Source organism: Sesamum indicum, linkage group LG5, assembly GCF_000512975.1.
Source record: "Sesamum indicum cultivar Zhongzhi No. 13 linkage group LG5, S_indicum_v1.0, whole genome shotgun sequence".
NCBI classification, from domain to species: Eukaryota; Viridiplantae; Streptophyta; class Magnoliopsida; order Lamiales; family Pedaliaceae; genus Sesamum; species Sesamum indicum.
In genome coordinates this window covers 17,862,965-17,875,481 of record NC_026149.1, presented here as the reverse complement: position 1 = coordinate 17,875,481, position 12,517 = coordinate 17,862,965, and the positions used below count along the sequence as shown (strand labels likewise).

Here is a 12,517-nt window from a genome sequence, read left to right as displayed (position 1 = left end):
TGAAATAAAATAATTTTTTTTTAAAAAAAAAAAATTGTCATTCGCGGTCGGGGTAACATAGAGAATTTTTTTTTTAAATAAAAAATTGTGACACCGCGGTTACTTATTTTTCTAATTTTTTTCAAAATACATTATTTTTTTAATTCTTCTTTTTTCTTCCCACAAACAGTGTTGTGCTTGCCGACTTGAGTGATTGTGGGCTATGTTTATTGGATCTGGCTCTCTAAGCCGTTCATCTTCTTTTCAATTTTTACTGTCGATATTATTTATTTATTATATCTATCAAATTTGTAATTATCTTGTTCATATTTGTTGTTATATTAACTTGTATATTAAGGGTTTTTCAAAACCCACGATCCATTTGCAATAGTTGGATTAGAGGTTATATTTTGGACTCATCACTAACGAATAAATTTATAAATAGAATTATAAATATTAAAATTTCTATGTTATGGGATTAAAAATGAAATTTTATATATTAAAAAAAAAAGGATGTATTAGAATCAAAGAATTGAAAATTACAATTTAATTTACAGATTTTGCGCGATTGTCGCCGTAATAAGATAAATACCACCTAACAAACTTTTTCAACCCGGTTTGCAAATCGGTTGTGGGCTTGTACCCTAATTCCCTCCGGGCCGAGCTTATATTAGCGTGCGTGAACGGAACGTCGCCGTTTCCTGGCATTTCCACCATCTTCTTCCTCGCCTTCACTTTCAGTTGCTTCTCCAGTATACCCACCATCATCGGCACCGTCACCGGCGATGTGTTGCCCAAATTGAAGATCCGATACTGAGCCGGGCGCCGTTTCTTCCCACCCGACCCGGTACTCTTCTTTGCCGTGTCCAGTGACGCCACGCAGCCCTTCACTATGTCGTCTATGTATGTGAAGTCACGGGCCAAGTCGACCCGGTTCTTGCCCCGGTATATTGTTATGGGTTTTCCTTGCAGGATGTTCCGGGTGAAAGAAAAGTAGGCCATGTCGGGTCTGCCCCATGGGCCGTAAACAGTGAAGAAGCGCAACCCGGTTATTGATAACCCGTAAATGTGGTTGTAAGTATGGGTAATTTCTTCCCCGGCTTTCTTCGTTGCGGCGTACAGGGAAGCGGGTCGATCTGTTAGATCCGATTCGGAGAACGGCGTCTTCTCGTTCAACCCGTAAACGGAACTGGAGCTGGCCCAGACAATAGCGGGTTGCGGGTCGGCGTTCTTGCATGCTTCAAGAAGCGTGACGAGACCCGCGATGTTGCTGTGCACATAAGAGTGTGGATTCTCCATGGCGTAGCGCACCCCCGCCTGCGCCGCCAGGTGCATCACATGGGTGAAGGCCACGATCTCGAAAAGCTTCGCTAACATGCGCGCGTCGTTGACATCACCCTCGACGATGAATACATTGTGGGAACTGAGGAGATCTCTGCGGGCCCTCTTCAGAACAGGGTCGTAGTAGTTGTTGAAGTTATCCAATCCAACGACGCCGTCTCCGCGTTTTTTAAGCGCGAGGGAAACGTGCGTTCCGACGAAGCCAGCGGCGCCGGTGACGAGGACAGAGAATCCATTCTGGCGGTGGATCTGGGCGGAGGAGCGGACCTGTTTCTCCCACTGGATCCCACCCCACGCGGTGGAGAAGTACCGGCTGCCGGAATCCACAAATGATTGGAAACTCAGATACGCCGCCGTCAAGGCGACCAAGAACAGAGCCCACAAGAACATCGTGCTTGTGGAGGCGAAACACCGATGGAACTGCCGATGCATTGCGTGCGATCTATCCTTAAACTTCCCCGGCGTCGATGGCAGGAACAACTCTTCCTCCGTCGACGAACGCATTTCTTTTCCACCCCCCAAAAATCAAATCAAATCTTCCAAATTCTCTAGAGGACCACTTCAAAACAAATCAAAGATTATCCCCAACAACTTCTCTTGGGCCACGAATTAGAGGGACGAAAGTAAAACAAAAAACAAGAAAAGCAAAGGGAAAACTGAAATTACAGAGCCAGATGGAAAACAAAACGCATCTGCTAAGGGAAGACGAAATGGAAAGCGGGTAATATATAGCGGGAATACTCCTGAACGCGGTTGAGGAAAATATTTACCCCGGCGGCGGAGGAGAGAGAGAGAGAGAGAGCCACCAATGAGTGGAGAGTGTAAGATGTGAATGATTAGCAGAGCAGAAGATAAAGTTTTTGACTTTCGGTTGGTAACGAAGGGTGGGGATTTGGGGAAATAAATGTGTTGGAGAGCCACGCGCCGGCTGTGAGGTTGTGGAAAGTTTCTTTGTACCTCCAATTTTGATGGTTTTAATTTGATTTATGAAGAGGGTTTGGATATTAGTTGGAAGAAAATAAAATCTTTGTTTGGAATATTTAACAGAGGTCTTGCTTCCTCTCCTTTCTATTCTTAACCATAAATTACACCCACATCTCTCTAAATTATATCGAATTATCTGGTGTGGCACGTTGTTCATGTGTGTATATATATTAAATAATTTTTATTTTTTATATAAATATATAAATTTATCAATTAAATATAAAATTTAAAACGGGATAATTACACTCCCCTCTCTTAAAGTTTGTGTAATTATACGCAAACTCCATGTGATTTGAACAATTATATTTAGTGCCTCTGAAGTATGCTTCCGTCTAACAAATAAGTCACTTCGTCAGTCAAAATTTATCAAATTTGTTATTATTAACAAAAAAGGAATGAAAATTGATATTTATTCTCAATTGACTTATTGCAGATCAAATAATTTTTTTCCGACCAAACTCCAATTATAACGGCGAAGATATACCTTCTCACATGCATTAAACGCGTGGAGACGTATGAGGGTAATTTGATCATAAAAATATTAATTTGATCTATAATAAATTAGTAATAAGTCAATCAAGGTAAATATAATTTTTTTTCAATTTTTTTATAAATATCAATAAATTCGATGACTTTTGACTAACGGATTGACTTATTTGTTAGACAGAAGTAAACCTTAGGGGTGCTAGATGTAATTTTCTAATTCATAGAGGGTCTATATAAAATTACACCATATCTTAGGGAATGGGAGTGTAATTATCCCCTTTATAAAGGTTGTAAGTTAGTTATTTTGTCAGTTGAAGGGTTTTTTTTATCATAGAAAAATGGTAGAACAGTGTTATTAACTGTCGTTTGTAAGAGTGGATACCATTTCTTTTTTATACTAGCATAGATACATTATATGAAAAAGAAATAAATAAAATTTAATTTATCAGTTAATGTAAAATTTAAAAAGATAAATAAGTTAATTATTTTATCCATTGAAGGGTATTTTTGGCCTGATATCATGGAGTGTTGGTGTAATTAACCTTAACTTTTATATACTCGAAAATGAAAATGATGTTTTATGTAGGGTTGTAGAAAAAAAAAACAAAATATTTTGTTATATACATATATATATATATATATTAGTTGTTGTTACACATGGTCCCAGCGAGCATATAAAAACTTATGGTGTGATATAAAAAAAATTAAAAAAACACACAAAACGTAGTGCGGTGATGAAAAAGAAAAAAGCATATGAGAAAAAAAATGTGGGGGTAAAGTAAGAAAGAAAGAAAGAAAAATTATAATTGTGTGTTGTTAAAAATATAAAAACTTGTAAGAAAAAATAAATATAGAGATATTAATTATAATAGAAGTTATTAAAATTATGAAAGTTTGTTAGGGCAAAAAATATGGAGAACATGAGATGAAAAAAATAGTTATAATTCTAAAATAATTAAAATAAATATTAAAATTACGATTATGGGCAATATCTTTTGAAAGAATAAAATGAACGAAAAGGTAAAATAAAATAATAAAAAATTGGTATGATCAATGAATTTTCGTTTATAATTACAAATAGCTTTTTATTATTTGATCGTCTAACAAATACTCATCAGTGATAGGCAATTATAAGAGTGTATTTATTAGACCATCATTAAAGCATAAGAGAATCTGTAATTATGACAAATTTCAGAAAATCACATCATAATTTATCCTATTAAATTTGTTCGAATACATAATATTTATATAATCATCGAATTGATAATATAATCTTACACTATTACCTTTAAAACAGTTGTTTTGATACTTTAAAGAGGTCGATCGATGTAATATCAAATTATGTGGAACATTTCAGTCAAATACTTAGTAGAGTCAGCCCGCAACACGAACATAATATTTGGATTCATTTTCTGAGTATTTTGTTGTATTTTATGGAGATAGAGAGAGAAAAACAAAGATAAATAAGTGTGTGTTAGAGATAGTATGTATGTTGAATTTGTTTTTAGAGATAATTTAAAATAAGTATTATGTTTAATGTTGTGTTTTGGGAGACAAAAATTACTATTCATTGTCAAATCATTGTCATATCATGCCTTTTTATATATATTTATATATATATATGTGTATATATATGTATGTATTTGTGCTAAAACAGTTTAAAACACCTAAATAAGGTATTTTTGAATGATGGCAAACATTGGGTATGTTTTGACTTGTCCCGAAAATAAGTTGGAAATGAAAACAAACATAGCGGAAATGTTTGGATTTATGTTCTCGCATTTTTCGAGACAAGATAAAACGTACCTAATGTTTATTTTTATATTTTTACACTTTATTTGTGTGTTTTTTTGTTTTTCAACTTTCTATATATAATATATATACATTTAATAATATAAAAGAGACATGATTTAACAATAAACAGTTATTTTTGTTTCTAAAAAATACAACATTAAATATACAATATTTATATATATACATATTTATATATAAAAGAGATGATTTGACAATGAACAACAATTTTTATCTCCAAAATCTCAACATCAAACATACACCACTTATTTTAAAATATTTTAAATTACTTCGAAACACAAATTCAAACATACCATCTATTTTCAACATACACTTACTTATCTCTATTTTTCTCTCTCTATCTCCAAAATACAAAACAAAACACTAAAAACAGAAATCCGAACATAAGGGAACATTATTTTTCTCTCTCTATCTCCAAAATACAAAACAAAACACTAAAAACAGAAATCCGAACATAAGGGAACATTTTTTAACAGCGATCGGAATGTTTTTATTAATAATTTTTAATAATAATTATTTTATTTTCCATAAAAAGCCTTTTTTTTTTAATTTTATTTGAACAAACATAAAAGGCTTATTTAAACCACATTTACTTGTGCATTTAAGGGGTTATATAATTTTTAACTCCACCTTATCTCTTTCATGATTCCAGCCGCTAATTATGGCCACATCAGATATTATTATTTAACCAAAATTTTTATTTAAAAAAATAGATTATTTCTTATATTATAAATAATTATACTTCAAAATTCAAGATAAATAAATATCATTTATTATGTTACAAACAAAAATCGATAAAAAAACATAAGTATTAATCATGGTCTTAGCTATGGTCGAAACTAATATTTTGGTGTTGCTTGCATAAGCAATAAGTCTATTTATTATCTAATCATAATTAATTAGCTTTCGTTCCGATGATTTACTCTCGACTATAAAAATTAATCATCTAAATATCATAGGACGGGTTTAATTAAACTCATGGCCGATCATTTCTTGGTTCTTGACCAACCATTAATTGGCCTAGAACCTGTCCCGTCCCCGACCCACCAGAACCTATACCCGATGAGTCTAACTTGTGAAATTCGATCTTTTTTAATCAATTTATATGATTTTTTTAAAAAATAATGAGATTATTGTTTGCAAATATATATTTTTATTGGATACATATTTAATGAAAATAAATAAAATTAAGAAGTAATAGTGATTATCAATGTAGAGGTGACGTTACATACAAGCAAGTAGGATGTGATAATTAAATTAAAGAAATCAAGAGGGGGTTTTGGATGAGGTCAAAGATGTGTGGTTTGTGACGTTTGGAGAAGTGATTAATTAAGTTAATAATATAGTTTAAGGTTGTTAATTAGTGATGTTTTGTCACGTAATTATTGGATGGATATGAACTATGAAGACATCATCATTAATTTCCGATGATTGGAAACTCGTAATAAATGAAAAAAATGCGAGCAACCCCTTTGTGATATCGCAAATGAGCAAATTACTTTCTTGTGGAAAAATAAATAGTGATTTATTTCCCTATATGTTTTAAAATACAACAATTTACCTCCCTATGTTTTTAAAATGAAGAAATTTACCTCCTTATATAATGAGTAAATTGCTTTATTTTAAAAAGTATAGGGGGATAAATTATCATATTTTTTTATAAGGGGGTAATGTGCTCATTTTCAATATTACAGGGGGGTAAATTGATATTCACCCCGTAATAAAATAACGAGATGATTGCAATGTAAGTCAACGATGATAAATATGTCTTTTCATTCAACTTTCTTTTAATATCAACAAATTTCGTGGATTTTAAAAACTGAATTTTCAAACTACAGGGATTCTATTTGTAATTAGACTAAACTTTAGGGAAGGATATTGTAATTATCCCTAACTAAAGGGTAACGAGCCCTCTTGAGGTTTGATATACAAATACATCCTCGTTGTTTTGAAAATTACCAACACCTCTTTGATTTTAACGGTCGTCGAACAACTAGCTTAATTCGTCAGTCTCTGTTAGGTTTTTCATTCATTTCTTTTTTTTTTTTGGTGATGAACTAATCTGAACACCCTTGTGAACTACAGATTATAACTTTTCTTATTTTTGAAATTCTTTTTACGGACAGAATGGACAATTTTTTTCAAAACTTTTCATCCACCTCGTCCGATTTTTTCACAATTTAATTTTTAAAACTTTGAAGTAAGAGCTAGAGAAACATCAGGAGGTATTGCTAATTTTCCAAACAATAAAAAGTATTTACAATTATGCCTAACCTCGAGGGAGCCCGAAGTAATTTTCCATAAAATAAAACTGAGGCGTAAGAGTCGTAAAATAAGATTGTCGTCGTACAATAGTAAGGGAGCTAAATTCTTGACGGCTAGCAACATTTTCAAATTTTAGAATTGTACGTATTCGGAGGGGTTTAACTCTTTTACTCTCGACCGTACAAAATTAATTTTATTTCTAATGTAATATGAGGACACCTAGGGTGTAATTTCCCTTTTATTATTATTTTTTATTAATACTATTATTTTTATTGATAGATGATGTAATTTTGAAAATGACAAATTATTAAAGGTCTATTTGGATTAGCCAATTTAGATTTCAATGTATTAATTTTTTTTAAAAAAATTCTATCAGTATTCAATAACTCCCTAATTTTAACGGTCATCTAATAATTAATTTAATCTATCAATCTCCGTTAGGTAGGGTCAAATAGCATAAAAACCCTCTTATTTTTTGAAAATTCAGTTAACCCCCTTCTATTTTAAAAATATTCTAGAGTCCCCCATCTGTTTTCTTAAATACAGCTTAATCGCCCTTCTTCGTTAAATATAATTAACGGTAATTTTTTGATAAAATAACTGTATGAATTACATATTACATACTATTTTTTATTTTAATGACCCGTAAGTTCTTGTTGATTAGATGAGAATCATTAGATCTAACCAAATAATCTTAATCATTAGATTTTAAATTTATAAAAAAACAAAGGTTTAGATTTATTTAATTTTAAATATAAATTATAAAAAATAAAATTATTATAAAGAATTAAATAAAATTACATTCCCCCTCCCGTCGCCCTTCCTTGCCCCCCACCTCCAGCCTTAGGAGAGGTGGCGACCAATATCGTTGCACAGTCCAGATTTGGGCGACAATTGCCCAGACCAGAACCCTACAAATGGCGGTGACAACGGTTGCCTCGGTTTGGGCGGCATCGACGACTTTTTTATTTTTTTTATATTTAATTTATCCTTTTAATTTCTAAATTTTTAAATTAAAAAATGGCTAAAAATTGAAATTAATTAAATTTAAAATAATTTGTTTAAACATTTTCAAAAGTTTAAAAATAATAGGAAAGTATCAAGTTCTCATTTTCAATACTTATAACATTAATTTAAATTTAATTAATAATATTTTAAATTAGTTAATAATGTATAATTTTTATATGAATAAAAACAGCGAAATCAAGAAGAAAAAGAACCTACAAGCGGAAGAAATCTTGGCCCCGCTCTTCGAATTGTTTGTTGACATGGACAAAGTCAGGGAAAACCTCTGAAATTATTTCAATATTGAACCTGTCCAAGTCAAATAGCAATGATTCGAAGCACTTCTTTTTACACTATTTCGGAAACCCAAGGACTCAATCGTATGGATATGTAAAATACAGGATTTCCAATCCTAGCAGAAAAGGGAGGGAAACGGATACTCAATTTAAAGTGAGTAAACAGAATTCCATACTCGATCTCATAGATACAAAATATTAGTTAATAATGTATAATTTTTATACTTAATTAATATTCATATTTGTTAAGATATTTAAAATTATATTATCATTTTAATATGATTCTTTAGTTTAAATTATATAAAAAAAAAGATTATATATATATTTTTGTATTTTAAAAAATTATTTAATTTTTTAGAGAGATAAAAATACAAAAAAAAAAAGTAAAAAATGCTCAACACTATTATATAGGTAAAATACCCCAAAAATTCACCCAAGAACTCCAAAGTCTCATCTATTTGTCCATTTTTTATTTATAATTTTTTCTTTTTAAAGTAAGACCAAAATTGATAGGTTTATACATAATTTTATCAAACATTAGGAAGTATTGATAATTTTGTTACCATAAAAAATATTTATAATTATGCTAAATATCAAGAGAGCTCGTTGTAATTTATCAATATATATATAGCAGAACGAAGTTTGACTAAAATTATGCTGATTTTGACCAAATTTTGATAATTTTGAATTTTTTAATGGACAAGAAAAAATCTCATTGGTTATAAACACATCTAATTAAATATATTATATATTTATTTTGTGTTTATCCAAAATATTATCTTCGGGATTATAATTGAATTTTTTAATTGTCAAGAAAAAATTTCACTGGTTAGAAACATTATCTATTTTAAATATCTTAATTATTTATTTCGTATTGATCCAAAATTCTATCTCCAAATTTCAAATTACAATATAACATCGATTAAAAACATCACCTATTTTAAGTATGATATTTGTTTGTATTTATTTGAAATTTATGTTCAAGATATAGCTGAAATTTTATGTTAATGAGTACGTATTTCATTTTTTAAAATTCATTTTTAAAATTTTATGATAAGCTTATTTCATGTTAATAAGTACATATTTCGTTTTTAAAATTTGTTTGTATACTTGTACTTAATCAATCATTTAGGTTTTATTTCTATTTAAATATTTACTTTTTTGTATCTTTTATACACAAGTTTATATGTATAGATATATATTATTTACATTCATTAAATTTTTGTTTTTTATAATTTAATTTTTTTTGTTTCTTTCAGATTTTATATTTTTATTTTTCTACAAAAATAAATAAATTTTTATTTGTATAATTATACTTAAACTAAAATTTAGTTTTTATTTCTATTTAAATATTTACCCCTTTGTATTTATTATAGACTATTTTTTTTATATATTATAGTTTCATTCATTAATTTTTTGTATTTTATAGTTTATTTGTTTGTTCTTTTTCATATTTTTTTTTATCTCTTTTGTTTTGCAATAAAAAGGATAGATTTAGTAAAGATAATTTTCATTAAGTAAAAAGAAGTACAATAGTATAACTTGCTTAATCTAAGCAGTTTCCTCGACAGGCCAAGAAATCTGCCATAAATGGTAAAGCGCATAAGTGCTAATAGCAGTAGGTAATTCTACACTAAGAATTCTCTGCTGCACATCTCGAACCATCAGCGCACCCACAGTGCGTGTATCTCTATATACTTTATCAAATCGCCTAATGTTGCGCTCACGCCAGATATGGTACACACATGAGGCCAAAAGAGCATGGTAGGCCGTAGAAACATAGTGTTTGTCTCTTCATCCAACCAAAGTGTGCGTTGAACCACCCTTAAGCAGCCACGCGAATAAGTACATAAAAAAAAAGATGATCATGGGTCTCATCAGTACCATCAGAATATAGTACGCAGGAACTATTAAGATGATCCAACCAAGACTTATCTATATTAGAGAGTCTACCAAGAATCGCCAGTCATAACACAAAAGCATGTTTAGGGGTTTTGAAGCGGCACAACAATAGTGAAGACCAGCCTACCTTGGGCGCTTCACCCCGTAGTGAACAAATCAAGTTTCCTCCATCCCCAAGAACCACCTCGCTTAGGGGGCATCCAGATTGTAACTTTTCTCAAGTGAGTATGATAGATCCAATCAACTCAAATAGAAGCTCGGTTGCTTTGAATAAGCTGCCACAATTAGAGTCCCATAATTGCGCGATTAGGAATTGCAATATCTTGAATCCCTTAACCACTTTCATCAATAGGACGATATACACAACCCCATGACACCTTAAAAAAAAAAAAAGGGTAGATTCATTTAGTGCTAACAGGTGCATATTGCATTTAATATTATTTGTATAGCTCTACTCAAAGTATCAATTAGTATGTCTTTTTTCGGTTTAAATATTTATCCCTTTGTATTTTTTGTGTACTACTTTTTTAATATATTATAGTTTCATCCATTAAATTTTTATGTAATAGTTTAACTGTTTTAGATCTTTTTCAGTTTTCTTTTTCTGTTTTGTCTTTTGTTTTTCAACAAAATGGAACAAATCCATTTATACTAATAGGTACAAATTTTATTTAATATTCATTTGTATGATTCTACTTAATTTGATATTTACTTTTTATTTTTATTTAAATTTTTACCCTTTTTTTTTATTTTTTTATAGATATCTATTATAATTACATCCATTAAAATTTTATTTTATAGTTTAATTTTATTGTTCTATTTTAGATTTTATATTTTTTCGTATTTTATTTTTCTACAATAATAAACCGATTTATTACTCAAACTATCATTTATTTTTTTATTATTGTTTAAATGTTTACCTTTTTATATTTTTTATAAACCATTTTTATATATATTACGGTTCAATTTGTATATTAAAATTTTATTTTATAGTTTAATATTTTTGTTAAATATTTCATGACAATGTACTCCTTATCTTTTTCTTTTTTATATTTTTCTATAGAATTGGGTATTTGTATATATAAAAAAGAAGAGTGATCTATATATGAAATATAATGTAATAATTTTATAAAAGCAATCCTCCTAAAATACAAATTTTGGTTAGTAGAAAACATTGTATGTATAGAAAAATTTAATTTTCAATAATAATCAAGATAGATTAAAAATTCAAAAACTATTATGTTTTATCTATTAAAAATGACAAGAGTTTATTTTAAAAATTCAATTTCTTTATTAAGTAATATATTATAGAATATTTTATTTATTTTTTTAAAAAAATTATATAACCATGCATAGCACGAGTTCTTCGCTAGTATATGTATAAAGTTTTTGCCAGATATTAAACATCAAGAAAGGTAGATGACAAATAACCCAAATTAATAACATAATTACGATCATGTCTTAGTATGAAGTCCCATGAATAAATTTGAGATCATGAGTTTGAGTATTATCGGATGTGTAAGTATTTGTCTCACTTTATGTAAAATTATTAAATTTTTTTATAATTATATTAATATATTAATTGAATCGAGAGTTATTGTAATTTGTTGAATGCATGTAATGCTAAAAAAAAAAAAAGTTAATACAGTAAAACCTCTATAAATTAATAACATTGGGACTATAAAATTTTATTAATTTAGAGAGATATTAATATATCGATAAATTAATATTTTATTAATTAAAAGAGAGAGTTTTTAAATTCAGCAAATTTAGTACATATGTATTGAAAATAAATGAATTCGTATATGTTTCATTGATTACCTTCATGCATCAATCAATTCTTTGTAACTAATTAAATATATTCATGTATAATATCAATTCATTGTATATAATTAACTATTATATTCATAGACACATGTATCAATTTATTGGAATTACATAAATATATATGTTTACATTAATTCGTTGCACTTAAATAACTATTATAGCCAATTAAATATATTCATGCATGATAAATGAAACACATACTATATAAATTTCAATATGAAAATAAATTCATAACACCCAACCATGTCTTCTCATCTAAAAAGCATCGCAAAATCATCCATGAATGATTAAATGCGTAAAGCATTACAGACTTTATATTTAGCAAATTACCATAATATTCATAATTGTAATATCTATGAATTATTAATTTAGAGTTTTAACGGGACCTAACTGAAAAATTATTATCTTATTATCTTATCGAATTTGATAATTTTTTATAAAGGCCCAAATCGAGACCGAAAAATTTTATTATTTTAAAAAATTTATTAATTTTTAAACTATTAATTTATAGAGATTTTACTCTAACATTATATTTCAATTCAAATTATAGTACTATCAGTGCTGGGAGTCGGAGTTAGAGTGTAAATTTTTTCCCATGTGGGGTTTCACACTTCACATAT

At 29.0% G+C, this 12,517-nt stretch overlaps 1 protein-coding gene across 1 annotated transcript; it reads right to left on the bottom strand.

The window, feature by feature from the left end:
- On the bottom strand, nucleotides 470-2,151 carry LOC105162880 (UDP-glucuronate 4-epimerase 1). The gene has a single exon (XM_011081040.2). The coding sequence runs from the start codon at nucleotides 1,822-1,824 to the stop codon at nucleotides 526-528; it is 1,299 nt and encodes a 432-aa protein (XP_011079342.1). The 5' UTR covers nucleotides 1,825-2,151; the 3' UTR covers nucleotides 470-525.